Consider the following 15,606-nt stretch of genomic DNA (forward strand, 5'->3'; position numbering starts at 1 on the left):
ACTTTCTCTGTCCTGATGAGTTACAGGCTTCCTTCATTAACGACAAGAACGGCGTAATAATCCTGCTTCGCTTTTGCTGTGACTCCCAGGAAGTTCAGAGCTTCCCTTATTTAGATACGTGGATTGGACTGGTCACTGGTCCCTTTCTCTTGCACACTCTTTTCCTTACCTCTTTGGCGTTTGTTTTAGTTAGATGTATACTGTGGAGGAGCCAAACCATTTGCCGGGCAGTTTGCAGTCATTGTCGTCTCTTATCCTACAGACGAGCTTGGGTAGCCTTGAATCCATCCGTGGCTTACAGCTGAGCTGAGCCAAGGCAGACAAGAAACCATGTACCTGTGGCCACTAGAGTCACAGGCCAGATCTGTCTGCTTCAAGACCTCTGTCCTTTTAGCTATCCTCCAGGCTTTTTAAGTTAAGTCGAACCTCTCCTGGAAGTAGGTACAACATAAGTGATAATAATGGATCGTAGTGTGTGTTGATGGCTATATAAACGGATCCTCAGATTGCAGAGCAAGCTGCTGCTGTTAAGTGCGGGCTGGTTCCACCTAGGGTTTTGTTAGGTTGAGATTATGGTCTTAAGACTCCTTCCTTCGTCTGTCTCCCTGTTGTTAGGATTCAGCCAGTCCTCATGACTGGCCATGGTTCTCAGTAGTCTTTCTGGCTTGGGGGCTGTGGCCTGCTGCTCTCTTTCCTCCAAGTCTGCCATTTCTTTCTTGGTGGAGCTTACAGCTATGAGGCAAGTTCCGCAGTGCTGTCACCACCCTGCGCCCTTCTTCAGGGATGGCCAACAAAGGGCCCTGCCCCAGCAGGAGTCTGTCTCCGAGCAGAGGCCTTTACAGCCGGCCACCCGTTTGAAGACCTTCTTGGTCCTTCTTGGTCCGTTACAGTGCCCACAAAAGAACAAGAAGGGCTCAGGACTTCTCCGATCTTCTTTACCCAGAGGGTGTTCTGTTAACTTTGGAAAGACACTGGAGCTGTCCCCACGATGGAAAGACTCTATTAATGTATGCATCTGTGTTCTGGATCTGGCAACAGGCCCCTCCCAATGCAGTGCACCCCTCTCTGTGTGCGTGCTGAAAAGCCCACAAGTCAGTTTCTAGTTTCCTAAGCAGTCACTTTGCAGCTCCAGGACTTCCGCACTTGATGGATCTGGGTTCTAATCATGTCTCTGCCCCAGGTAGCTTTAGGGCCCTCAGCAAATCTCTTTACTCTTCCTGCCTCCATTCCTTCTTGTATTGGTCACACATTGCTGGACGACTTAAACAATATAACGTAGTACAGTGCTCGGAACGTGTTAGGCACTGGTAAGTGGGAGCTTACCAGCTCTCAGGCTGCGTGTGGGCCTTTTCAGTAGCATTCCACATAAGCATACGGGGATATATGTGCATCTGCCGGGCACTACTGGACTCTGGTGTTCTGGAGGATAGAAAGCCCGTTTTTCATCTTTGTGGGGGATGGAGGTGGTATTTTTGGTCTTTGTAACCCTCTACCAGGAGGCCTGGATCAGGCACAAGCAGCCTCACTCCCTTAGCATGGGCAGGGCATGGTGGGCACGAAGGCTTTAGTTTCGACATCTGTACTTAGGGAAATAGTAGCCCCTTCTTTTGGAGCCTTTGAGGACAATTTAATATGAAATGTGTGGTGTTTGGAGCTCTTTGAAAGGGAGGGTCCTGGGGAAATTAATGGTGCTTTTGCTGTTCTTGGGAAAGCCCTTTGTGGTTCTCAGGGAATAAATTATCTGGAGTGAGTTTTCTGACACCTCCTACTCGGCTGGTCACCGGGGCTTTTTTTTTTTTTTTCTTTTAATAACTGTCTGCTGTAATGCTTTTTTGCTCATGACTTAATAAAGATATACAGTTTTGGTGCTGGACTTTTGACCCCTGGCTGCTCCCGGGAGACACATTTCTATTGGAATAATTAAAGGTGTAAACTATCTGCCGCCCCTTTTCTAGGCCATGGGCTTATGAGTGGCTGGGGCCCGGGATAAAGGATGATTCCTCCTGAGTGTCCAGTGGCTTTCTGTACGCCCCACTCCCCTTTGCAAGCTAGTCCAGCCCTTTGCTAGATTCTTGGGATTTCAAATAAACCATTGTCTTTGGCATTCTGAGTAGAAATGCACAGCTTTCTCTTTTAGAGCCTGGAGCTGTGTATTGTCTGCTGTGCTTTAGTCCCGAAGTGAATCGCTTGCCAAAGGAAGCCTCTCTCTGGGGAAAGGAGGGCTGGCCTTGCCCTGTCTCATCTAGCTTGGAACATGTAGGGGCCTGTGGAGCTTGTGGAGACCTTGGCTCCCTAGACTCCGTCCCTCTCTGTTCCAGAAGCCTACACCACCATGAAGAATTCTCTTGGACTGGTTCAGTCAGTAAAGCCCTTGTCACACAAGTGTAAGGACCCCAGTTTAAATCCCTGCATCCATGTAAAAAGGTGGACGTAGGGAAGTCTCCACAATCCGACACCAGGGAGGAAGAGACAGATCCCTGAGGTTTGCTGACCAATGTTGCCAAGCCAGTAAGCGAGGGACCCTGTCTCAAAAAAGCAAAGCAGGGGCTGGCAGTGGTTAAGAGCCCTGACTGCTCTTTCAGAGGACCTGGGTTCAATTCCCAGCACCCATATGGAGCTCATAACTGTAAGTCCAGTTCCAGGGCATCTGATCCCCTCACACAGATATAGATGCAAACAAAACACCAATGCACGTAAAATAAATAAATCTAAAAACCAACCAAACAAAGCAGAACAGAAGAGGTGGAGAGCAGCCAGAAAGACGCCTGACATTGCACCCCCACCCACCCACCCCCACCCCCCATAGCAGTCAATGCTCTTTCTCCTTGCTGCCCCTCCTGGCCGACATCATTACTAACTCATGTAGCTTTCTCCCATACAGCTGGGCATGGTGACAAACACCTGTGACCCCATCACTTGCGAGATGGAATCTCCACTGCTGTTGAATTCCAGAACAGCCTGTGCTGTATGAGGCCCTGTCTCAAAAAGAAAAAAGAAAAGAAAGTTTTATTTATTACTGTAGGAAAACCTTTGTTCGTTCCTTACCACGTGCTAACCCCTGAATACTGTTGGCTAAGAGCTTTTCAGGGAAGAGTGGCCGGACAGGGTTTACAAGCTGTTTAATGCCAGGAAGATAAATTGCTCTCTCCTGGCTTCAGTTCCAAACTAAATAGATAAACAAGAGAGATACGAGCTCACCTGCTGTTTTGTTTTGCTTTTGTGGCAAGCTTCCTAGAGAAGCTGCTCTAGTATAGACAGAGTGTGAATGAAGGGAGGAGGGGCGGGTGAGAGAGGCAAACCCTCCTCCAGGTAAGCCAATAGGTTGGCTTTGAAACTTCCTGAGGCACATCACAGAGTGGTTGAGAATGGCGTGTCACAAGCCGGACTGGATTGCTCGTACGCTGCCCCTAGCCATGTGGTCAAGGTGCATAAACTCTGTGCTTCAGTTTCCCACCTGTGAAAAAGAAGACAGCGATACCCTAAACTATAGCGTTGTGAGAGTCGAGAGGAGGATCTGCCACATGTGAGGCCCTTGGCACAGGGCTGGGAAATCATTATTTCATTATATTTATTGTTAAATATTTTACCCACATGTTAATATGAGGATTATTGTAATATGAGAGAAGGCAGTTAGACATAGTTTTGATGGAAAACTGAGGCCTGCAGTGATGTTTGTTTCCAGATTGAACAGAGCAGGGAAATGGGCTGCTGGAACTTGACTCAGATAACAGTGCAATTTCTGTTGTCTTGAATGCAGACCACTGAAGAGATTTCCTTTTGAGACAAAACATTCTTTTCAAGGTGTTTTCTTCCTTTGAATAAAAAACCTTTAAAGAACATTTTGCTTACTAAAAAGGAAAAACAAAGGAACTGGAGGGACGGCTCAGAGGTTAAGAGCGCTAGCTGCCCTGGCAGAGGACCTGGGCTCAGTTCTCAGCACCAACACAGTGGTTCACTGTGATTTCTGCTCCAGGGGCTCTGAGACCTTCTGACCTCCTCAGAAGCCAGGTACACACATGGCCAACAGACATACACGTAGGCAGAACATTCATACAATAAAATTAAATGGCGATATTTTTTAAAAAGACAACAATACTCTTGAGAGGGGGGGGAGGAGAGTAGAGAGCTGCTCACAGAGCTCACAAGACCAGGTGCCAGCTCCATTTTAAGGACATCCAAAGCTTGTTCCTCTATCACTCTGGGTGGAAGTGATCTTATTTGTATACTTGATCCAGTTTAGCCTTCTCCAGGCTACTGTAGGAGTCTATAAGCCGTCAGTTGAATGACCCTTAAAAGAACATTGTGCCAAAATAAGAGAGACTCAGGCAAGAACAGCACCTGAGCCCCGCAGTTCTGGAGCAACACAGTGAGACCTTGTCCCTCACAAACAAGTTGGGCTGCGATAACTGGACAAGTCTTTGTTTCCTCATCTCTCCATTGGGCAATGACCTCTTTCTCAGATTACCACTGGGTTGGTCACTTGGAAAATGTTAACTCTGAACTTTAGTAAACAATAAGGACACAGTGGTAAAAGAGAAACATGCTGTGGCCAATGGAAATGTCTGCTTTACTGTTTAGTCTGTAGTAGACTCTAGTCTGGGCCCAGGTGGAGTCACCAGTTAAACTGTGTAACTCTGTTCACTGGGGACATCCCCACTTCACTACCTGAAGAGGAAGGCAGGGCAGTTGGGTGATGCAGCTAGGACCTTGTTAGTGTGACAAGGGGCTGGAGAGTGGCCCCTCTAAGCAAGCACTGCTGTGCAGTGTCGTGGATCTGAGGGTTGCTGAGCGGGACAAGAACTGAGGCCAGTGACCTCAGCACTCCCTTTAGGTCCTCCACGCTGTTTTGGCCCCACCACCCATTAGCTTGGCTTTCTTAGCTAAGAGCTGCCTGAATTGTTGACTCTGTTTTACCTACTAGACCACATTTGTGTATTTGGAGTGACTAACTGAGATAGGCAGCAAGCGTCTTGTAGTTTTCCACTGTACTGTGTCAGTCTATGTTTAATAGAAAATCATTAAGGAAGCAAAGTTGTGCCTATAGCTTTCTGTACTCATAAATGTAGTCATGAGGCCCAGGGTACAATTAGGAGTCTGTGCATGTTTCTGGAAACCCACATGTGTCAGCATCTTCTGGCTGACAGTCACTGGGTCTCGTGGCCACAGATTGGATACAGAGGACCAGAGGAATGACATCTGCGGACGGACAGCGAACAAATGGCTGAACAGGAAGCTCAGGCTCCTAAAGCTGTGCTGTACCCCTACTCCCCTGGAGACGCCTGCTGGGCTCCAGCTAAATACACACCTTGCTCACATTCCATCTTATCCAAGTAAGATTTTCCATTACCACAGCATAGAAGACATTAAGGGCACAGTGACCACTAGAGCCCTGCAAGGCTGGCTGTCTACACATAGTGCTGCCGGGGTTGTAAAGTCACCAGTGTGTGGCTCTGTTTGGTTGTTGCCTTTCATCTCCCTTCCCTCCTTTGCTTTTCTTCAGTGAGGTCTGATTACAAGCAAGCCATGGCCTCACCCTTCCTGCCTCATCAATCCCGTTGATCCTGAACTATACAGACCCTCCTCCTTTGAGGCGGGATCTCATGTAGCCTGAGCTAGCCTTGAACTCATTATGTAGCAGAGGCTAACTATGAATTTCGGATACCTCTGTTTCTGCCTCCCGAGTGCTCAGATTATAGACATGTGCCACTACACCCAGCTCGACATTTCTCTTCAGGGCCTCCCTTTGTCTTTCTGCTTCAGCTTACATTGACTGAGGTCCTTATTCACCTGGACTGGTACACAGCGGCCTCTGTAATTTCTGCCTCTGGTCATCTGCCCAACTCTATTGTCCATCCTGTGAGAAAATAAATGTATCCATGCAGCTTCCTGTCTTGGTGTGGCATTCAGGGCTTTGCCTTTCTGCTTCTGCCCCCATGAGGTTTTGTTTGCACGCACATGCGCACACACACGCACACCACATGCATCATGGCATCATGGCACATGTGAAAGTCAGATGACAGGTGGTGAGCGCTTTTCCCCTCTGAGCCATCTCTCCAGCCCCCCACTATAGTTTTTGTTGTTGTTACAGACTTTACTCTGAAGGTGAACGTGTGACCACATACCTTTAAAACCCCAATCCTCACTGGGTGGTGGTAGCACACACCTTTAATTCCAGTATGTGGGAGGCAGAGGCAGGTGGATCTCTGTGAGTTTGAGACCAGCCTGGTCTACAGAGTGAGTTCCAGGACAGCCAGGGTTACACAAAGAAACTCTGTCTCAGAAAACAAAATAACAACAACACTAAGCCCTCAAGAGGCAGACAGGAGGTTCACTGAGTTTGAGGCCAGCCTGGTCTACTTTGCTTTGAAATCGCTGTCCTTGTTCTCCTCCCTGTGGCCCTGCACGCCCACCCTTTCTGTCTGCGCATGCCTGCACACACTCAGAAGTACAGTGTGGTGAATGGCACATCTCCGAAACCCTCCGGCCCCCACACCACCATTGCCATATTTTACGTGGTATTTTAAGTGTGTCCAGTCCATGTTTGCATTCCTTTGTAGATTTACTTGCTGGGTCACACTGTAGTTCAATATTTAACCTTTAGAGAAACTCTCAAACTCTTCTCCACAGTGGTTGCACCAATTCACATTCTCTTGTGAGGGTTCCTACTTATGTTCTTTTCTTTGTATTTTGAATTCTAGCCATCTGTATAGAAGGGAATGGAGTCATCTGTTGCTTCCTCTTCAGGTCGTTGTCTTGCTTATTACCGGTTCTACCTTGATCACTGTGAATAGTGATCCTCGGTAAACGGTTTTCAGTTTCCAAACTCGGTATTTCACAGCAGAACCCCACAGCCTGCCCAAGACGTTTCTCCACTAGTGCTTGTGAGCAGGGCACAAACTCTCTCCTAAACCTGGAAGTATGAACCAGTGCTGCTTGCGAGAGCGATTACCGTGGCTCTCTCTGTTGGAGAGCAGGTGAAGGTGAAAGACTGGTAGCGCCCTCCCAGAGTCCCAGGCTGTTTTGTGTGCGCGAGTGGCTGAGAATCGTGAGAGTCCTTCTCTCACAGAAGCTCTGTGTGACCTCAGGTGTCTGGAGAGAGCTCCTGGCGCAGCTCCAGCAAGTGCCAGCGATGGAGGAGACAACAGATGCCCTGTCATCTGATTGGTTTGGTTGGTTGGTTTGGTTTGGGGTTTTTTGGGTTTTCAAGTCAGGGTTTCTCTGTATATAACTCTGAGTTCCAGCCTGTCCTGGAACTCGCTCTGTAGACCAGGCTGGCCTCAGACTCACAGAGATCCACCTGCCTCTGCCTCCCGACTGTTGGGATTAAAGGCGTGCGCAACCACCAACCTGGCCCAGTCACCTGGTTTTAATGAGTTGATAAATGATGCTCATAGATTATGAACAACTGAGCGCCAGCCTCGTCTCGTTTAAGCGAATTCCCTGGAAGGTGACGTTGGGGTTCTAACAACAGACCCCAGGAAGGAAAGACTCCGTGCAGCTAAGGGACAGGAGCTTATGCAGCTTTTGGGCCAATGAACTATAGCAGAGTTTTATTTTTGTTCCTAGAAACAAGAATTTGATAAATTCACTTGGCCTGTGTGCCTATCCCTGAAGAGGGGCCAGGGTTCCAGGATCTGCAGTGTTTCATCTTTGAAAGCAAAGTAGATCCTTGGACCTAAGGAAAGGTGAGCAAGAGAGAGCATCACCTCAGATAGGATGATGATGGGAGCATCCCTGACAGTCTGTGGTCACATCACAGCGAGTGTCGAGCATCACCTCAGGTAGGACGATGATGGGATCATCCCTGGCAGTCTGTGGTCACATCACAGCGAGTGCCCTAGCCAGTTGTTAGTTTTAGCTTTTGTCACTGCATCTGTTCGTCACTGACATTTCTCTGGTTTTTCCATAAAATTCATTCTTAAGTATGATAAGCTAAAAAAAAAAAAAAAACTTGCTAAAACCCTAAAAGTATATTTTTACCTGATAATAAAACTTTTTCTTTTATAATAATTATTTTAATAATATTTCATGTGTTTGAGTATTTTGCCTGCATGTGTATTTGTGCGTTCTTGGTGCCTGTGGAGTACAGAAGAGAGCACCACATCCCCTGAGATTGGCGTTAACAGTATGAGCTAGATTCAGACCCAGGTTCTCCAAAGGACCCTCCAGGCTCTTATTTGCTGAGCCATCTGTCTGGCTCGAGCAATAGTAGCTTTCTTAGAAATTTTCTAATTATGGTTATGTTGTCATATTTCTGGGTTTGGGAGTGTATTAGCTGCTTTCATTTTTGCTGTGAGAATACCCAACCAAAGCAACTTAGTAAAAAGGTGAAGAAGGCATGGCAGCCAGAGCCAGATGACCAGTCTGTGCACCTGCAATTGGGAAAAGATGGTGTGTGTGGTGCTTGGCTTGCTTTCTCCTTCCTGTGGTCCTGGACCCCAGCCCAGGGTATGGAGTGTGTGCACGTGCGTACACATACACCTCACCCATGCAAGCGCACACATATGCACATGCACATTAAGGACCTGCACACACACGTTCAAGAAGGGTCTTCTCTCCTTAGTTCAGCTTACCCAGAAACTACGAGATGATTATAAGTGACACGAAGGTTAACCATCCAGTGTGAGTTTGGTTTTTCTCCTTTTTGTGGTTCTGAATATTGAACCCAGAGCCCTACTGAGCTACTGTCCTGGCCTGTGTTTTATTTGGAGACAGACAGTAAAGTTGCTCAGGCTGGTCTTGAACTCACTCTGTAGCACAGGCAGCCCTTAAACTAGTGATCCTCCTGCCTCAGCTTCTTGTGTCAATGTCACTTGGGTTACAGGCCTGCACCACCATCCTCATTCATATTTCTGGCTTGCTATTCTATGATCAGAGATTTGCCCTGACTCTGGTTTCTGCTCACTCAAACTTTTCCTTCCATTACTTATTTATTTTGGCAAATGACCCTTTGACCTTGTCAAATCTTGTCTTGTTCTTGTGACAATTTCTCCACTAATTTTGAGTTGTTTCCATTTTACCCCTACATCCGGAGTCCAGAAGCAAACAACCTTTGTGTTGTTTGTGTGATTCTTCATGCAACAGCGTCAGTTAGGTTGGAGGAGCCACGAGTGAACAGAGTTCTGACTATAAGGTACAGAGAAGACCTAAACATGAAGACATCCTCAAACTAAATATAATGTGTAAAAATCCTTTCCCATCAATCATTATCAGCACAGATTTTAAACGGAAGCCTTCACAGTCACTTCCTTTTGAGCTCTGCCCTGCAGGGCCATTGTTAACACAGACTTTACCAGGCCAGCGATGATACCTCTGTTGGGACCATGCTTGCAGCTTGTCAAATGAGCTACAATCCAAAGCCTCCGAGGAACTGGGATTACAAAGCATGTGCTGCCATACCTTGTGTCTTTTCTTGCTTGATTTCCTTCTTAGCAACCCTAAAGAAATGTCTGTTATGTGACCATTCAGGAATTACGGCTGCTGGTTTTGCGGTTCTCATTGCCAACCATGTATCTTGTTTTTCATACATTATCCAGTTAGATTTTAAATATTGAGATCTCAATAAGCAAAACTGGAATTTTAAAAATGGAGATAAAATGGTCCCCTCTCAGAGTTCATCAGGAAGGATGAACTGGGCTGATATGCATAAAGCTCTTGGCGCACTTAGTGCTTCATGTGACCTGTTCTCAACCTTGAATCATTCTGGTACCTGTAGATTGGGGAGAAGTATTTTGGGGGCAAGATCTTTAAAGATGAGAAGGGACCAGCATCCCTTCCATTAGTAAAGACAAAAAGGACTTCTGCTAGTGTGGCTAAGAACAAGGGAGCATGACACAGCCGTAGAAGTGGCAAGGTTGACTCCGATCAAGGCCTAAAATGGAAGTGGGAAGACCAAAGGGAGTGAGGTCAGAAAAATAACCAGGAAAAATATCCTGAAGTCCCTTCCAGTGCTCAGGAGGCTAAACCAAGGTCTCGTTCAGTCTCTGTACCACAGTCTCGTCCTCTGTTAAGCATAAACATCTTTAAGGGCTGCAGCACTGAGAAGGGGACAGGGCAGAGAACTGGCCTCAGATGAACAGCCGTCTATACAGCTCACATCTCTTCCTGAAAATACTCCCATTAATTAAGCATGTGCCCGTGAGATCCCTTCTTGCTTGTGCTCCCTGTTGGCCGTCTCATTCATTAGCTTGCTGATTAGTAACCCCGAACACTTGCACCCCCTGTTTTTTTGCATTCCCCTTTTAATATACTGTGCTGTTCCCCCGGGACATAAACTCCAGGACCCGTCCCTGGCCTGTTCATGTTTGTTTTCTTTGCCCCTTGTGCCTGCCTCTGCTGTAACATTTGTAGTATGTGTTAAGTAATCCTTAAGGTAACATTTTTATTATGTCATAAAAAGTGCATGGCAAATATATTATAACTCATGGACTTTGTTTAAAAATGAACGGATAATTTATTGAGTGTGTTACATGAGCCTTGCTCCCTCCCCCACTTCAGCAGAGACCTGCTGCTCATTTAGCCTAGCCTCCTATTGAGCGCTCCCACCCTGTGACATGCTGCGAAAGCAGGGCCATGGTTGGCTAGAAGTGACATCATAGTTTATGTACTCAATAAAAATTTAATTAAGTCATTACAGGAATTGCAGTCATCATTTAACCCTCTGATTTCTTCTGTTTAGTTTATTATTAAACATTCAGTAATAGCAGTCATCGAATCCTGATGGCTTATAAAATATCTGCATGAATTTTAATAGCTTAAATAAATGGGAAACTATGAGTAACTGACATAAAGGAGCCTTTCCCATGTGGTGGCTCAGTATGTATGGGTTTTCATAAAAAGCAAAGCATTATGGACAAGGATAAGATTTTAATGAGCAAACAGCCCAACACCATCTTCTGCGGGGGGATCCGTGTATTCATAAGCAACATGCTCCATCTAGGGTGATCCAGCATTGGGGAGACAGGGACCCTGTACACCAGCAAATAGATGCTTAAGTGAAGGGGGTGGAGTAGAATTGGGGTTCGGCAGAAGGAAGCTCTAGCATCAAGGACCTAGTAAGGTGAGTCTAGTGACTCAGTTGCTGTCATTTCACCATGACATATACATATACATAGTGACCCTGTGCTGCAGGAGAAGCTTGCACTGGCTTCCAGAAAGAGACTTTCTCGTGAGCTAGTCTAGCCTGGGTGGTGACATTAGAAAGCCATTCCTAGCTGTGGCAGTTTGCCCTCTCTCTATAGAAGTGATGGGGAGCTCACAGGAGGGCACTGGAGTAGAACCTGGCTACCAGTGAGCTCCTGGCTGTACCGCGCTCTCCCCAGGCACTCAGCAGCCAGCCATCTTCCCATGAGACGATGCATTTGTCCCTATCTGGGCCTCTCTGGAGAACAAGAACCAAGCTTTGCAGAATAATATTTGGGGGATCTTTGGCAACACCCTTTAGGTGGTGAAGCGGGACCGTTTGCTCTGCTCTAACCCCGCTCTGATGGTAGCTTGCTGTGTAGCCTTGGGTCTCTCTCTTTCCATGTTCGAGCCTCGTTTCACCATTTATTTCCTGGGGGTCACTGGTCCAGGTCATCCCCGAAGGCCCTTCCAGCTTCAACACTAGTTGGCATGATGCGGAACGTAAGCTAACTCTGCCGTCTGAACAGCTTGGGTAAATGTTGTCCTGGGAGTGGTGCCTTGCCTTATGTTGGATGCCCCTGGCATGCTCTTTTGGCTCTGGCCATCTTGCACATTTAGAAGAACAGCTAGTCCCTAAGTAAGGAAGAACCCAAGTGTGTTAAGAGGGCTAGCTGACCTCTTGTCCTCACGTGACAGAAGGAACTCCTAACTCTGGCCTGTTCTGAGTCTCACCACGGCACATTAGATGAAGCAGTAAGAAGAAATATAGTGGTATATATTTCTGGAATTCCAGAAACAGGGAAGGTGCTTCTTAGCAAAAACAAAAGAATTTGTGTCACTGGAGAGGGCATGCTATGAGTGGCCCTTGCTTTTGTTTGTTTGTTTGGGGTGCTGAACCCCCGGCCTCACACATGCTAGGAGAGTACTCAGCCCTAAGCTACATCTCCAGCCCTGGGGAGTGACCTTGTATGGATTTATTATGTTGTGCCTGCCTTAGCCCCTGTCCTGGACCAGGTGTTTGGGTGCCAAAATGATTCAGTCCTGTTTCTTTTGTGACCCAAGCTTGAGTAGCTCACAGACTGGTGGGAAAGACATGTATAAGCAGCTCCAACCATACTGTATCCCCAGGGGGAGAGCACAAAGGAGCAGTGGCTAATGTGGCCTGGCTTGGAGGTGGGGAGGAAAGGTCACGGCTTACACGCCCAGCTACCAGCAATCTCATATTTTCCAGCCTCGAACCTCACAATTCTCTCTTCACTGCTGAACATTGTCCATGACTGTAAAGCACTGGGACTGCTTTTGGTTTTAGTTTTGTGTAAACAAGGCAGGTCTTACTCACAGTTCCGTGTGTTTGCAGAGTTAGCTGCCATTTACCACGACTTCCAGGGTATGCTGTTAACTTAATGAATGAATGCAAACGGACTTCTGTGCTCTTGAAAACAGTTTTTATGTGCAGGGCATTTAAGAAGACAAAACAGCCTCAGAGAGGTTGACTTGCTCAAGACCGCATCCAAAATATATACCAGAGTTAGGACTTGAATCTGGGTTTTCTGAGTCTAAACCTAAACTCTTTTGCCTTTTCTGACCTCCAGAGACCAGTTATGAACCCCAGGATAAAAGTCACTCGGTCTTTGATTTATTGTGTGTTATGCTTTGAATGTAAACTGTCCCCCGACAGGCTCATGTGTCTAGACACTTAGTTTCTAAGTGATGAACCTGTTAGGCTGTGGAACCCTTGAAATGGCGGCTACCTGGAGGGGGAGTATTGCAAGGGGGCAGACTTTGAGGAGTACAGTGGGGCCTCACCTCTGCTGCAAGCTTTCTGCTTCCTGACCCACCAAGGGCCACACTCAAGCAGCCTCACTCCCCGCCTTTTGCCTACATCCACATCTTCCATTGCTCAGTGGACTGTGTCCTCTCAGAACTGTGAACCAAAATGAATCCTTCCTCCCTTAGGTAACTTCATTCAGGTATTTTACATACATATACATATTAATAAGATAATAATAATTTAAATTACATTTAATTACTGATGTGTGTGTGTGCATATGGAGGTCAGAGAATAACCTGTAGGTGTCACTTTTCTCCTTCCATCAGGTGGGTCCTGGGGCTCGAACTCTTAAGCTGTCAGACTTGGTAGCAAGCACCTTTGCCTGCCAAACCATCTCAGTGCCCCTTTTGTTGTTTTCAAGACATGGTGTCATTTGGTCCAGGCTGTACGACCTTGTTATGACCTTGAACTTGAACATGCATACTTGCACACACACACACACACCACGCTAGGGGTTACATGTTTTCCTATGCTGGGCTGTGTGGTCCAGTACTCAGACTGTTTCTGATCCTTTGTGCTGATCAGCACTAATGCAAAGCGCTCATGTAGTTGAAGGTTGAGTCATTAAAATGAACGTAGTTTTTAACCAAAACCTGAACGAAGTGACAGTTTCATTGTGGAAAATCCTGACAGCCGGGGACTTGGAAATGGACTGGCCGCTTAAACTGAGTTCCTTTCTCTTTCACACCTGTGACAGCTAAGGACATCATGCTTTTCCTTACTTTCTTACCTTTGTTTTTGTAGGTTAATTCCTATCTCCTAAAGAAGAACATGGCCCTTATGACAAACAATTTCTATGCGGCAATCTTGGGATATGATGAGGTAAGATCACTTGCTGAGCCTTAGGCCCCAGTGGCCTCCCCCAGCAAAGGCGCACCAGCCTTCTTCCCTCCACCCCTCTTCCTTCCCATTTAAAACATTTTTTTTAATGTGTATGTGTCTGTGTAAGTGTCTGGCATATGTGTGTGAAAGTGCATATCAGGGCCTGTGGAGGCCAGGAAAGGGCATTAATCCCCTGGAGCCAGAATTAAAGGATTTTAAGTTATGAACCACACGGTGTGGGTGCTGAGAACCAAAGTGGTACACAACCACAGCCAGTCCGGCAAAGGCTCCCCCTACGTGTGTGTGTGTGTGCGTGTGTGTGTGTGCGTACCTGCAGAAGCCAGAAGAGGGTGCTGGCTCCCCCGGAGCTGAATTTACAAGCAGTTGTGTTTCGCTGATTTGTGTGCTCAGAACCACACTTGTGACCTCTGTAAGAGCAGCAGGCGCTTGTAGCCACTGAGCCATCTCCAGCCTCGAGGGGATTGTGTGAAGGAAGAAGCCTTGAGGACCATATTCTCCACTTGTCGTTTTTGCTTACTATTAATTTCTTCACCTTCTTTTTTTTTTTTTTTTTTTTTTTGGTTTTCCGAGACAGGGTTTCTCTGTAGCTTTGGTGCCTGTCCTGGAACTAGCTCTTGTAGACCAGGCTGGCCCTCGAACTCCCAGAGATCCGCCTGCCTCTGCCTGGGGATCTGGGGATCTGAGTGCTGGGATTAAAGGCGTGCGCCACCACCGCTCGGCTAATTTCTTCACCTTCTTTAAGTGCTTGGGGAAAGAGAACATTGTATAATTTGGTCAAGCCTTTAACACATTAGCATTGAGTGCCCGCTGAATGCTGGACGAGGCCAAAGGCGAATCAGACACTGCTATGGTCCCAGCTCTTGTCAGAGAATGCAAGACACTCATATGTCAACAGCATGATCTGTGGGACAAATGTATTCTGTCGTATTTTTCATTTTAAAGCAGCACTTTATACTCGTTTTTGTGTATGACCTTTTTGCCTCTGTGTGTGTATGATTCGTGATTGCCTGGTGCCTGTGCAGGCCTAAAGGGGCACTGGATCCTCTGGAACTGGAGTTAGGATGGTTGTGAGGATGGATGTGGAAGCTGGGAATTGAATCCAGTTCCTCTGCAAGGGCAACAAATGCTCTAGACTGCTGAGCCATCTTTCCAGCCCCCAATATGCTCATTTTTGTGTTTTCAAGGCAGTGTTTCTCTGTGTAGCCCTGGCTGTCCTGGGGAACTCCCTCTGTAGACGAAGCTGGCCTCAAACTCAGAGATCCACTGGCCTCTCCCTCTGCCTCTCCCTCCCAAGTGCTGGGATTGAAGGCGTGGCCATCACACCTAGCTGCATATACTTATTTTTAAAGTCCACAAAACTGTACATATCTGCTTGAAATACAAATAAAGACCTAGTTCTTCTCTGGCCCCGAAGGAGAAGTCGTCATAGATCATTGAGTCTCCTTCTAGGTGTCCCCTGTGCACAGACAGCAATTCCTTGCCTCTATGCCAACGGGTTACGCCTGCACACTTTTCTGTAGAGTGCTTTATGCACGGAGCTATGCGTGTTGAACAGTCACAATCTCAAACTGAAAGTCTGCCCAGTGAATGCCAGTTCTCCATTTCCTCCTCCTCCCAGTCCCTGACAACCACTCTTTCATTTTCTGTTTCTCTGAATTGACTAGGAACTCGTGTGAGTAGAATCTTACAGTGTCTGCTCTTTCGTGACTGGCTTATTTCACCTAGAAGTGTGTCTCCAGGTTCATCCATATTGTGTGTCATTTCCCAGCCCACCAGCTTTATTATGGAAATTTCAGGTGTGATGAACA

At 46.9% G+C, this 15,606-nt stretch overlaps 1 protein-coding gene across 1 annotated transcript in view; it reads left to right on the top strand.

Moving 5' to 3' along the window:
• The window catches only part of LOC130882002 (ubiquinol-cytochrome-c reductase complex assembly factor 1), an 89,698-nt gene that overhangs the window by 63,273 nt on the left and 10,819 nt on the right, over positions 1 to 15,606 (top strand). Inside the window, exon 8 of the mRNA XM_057781875.1 lies at positions 13,700 to 13,777. Within this exon, the coding sequence (XP_057637858.1) occupies positions 13,700 to 13,777 (78 nt within the window). The remainder of the gene's footprint in view (positions 1 to 13,699; positions 13,778 to 15,606) is intronic.

This window comes from Chionomys nivalis, chromosome 9, assembly GCF_950005125.1.
Source record: "Chionomys nivalis chromosome 9, mChiNiv1.1, whole genome shotgun sequence".
NCBI lineage: Eukaryota > Metazoa > Chordata > Mammalia > Rodentia > Cricetidae > Chionomys > Chionomys nivalis.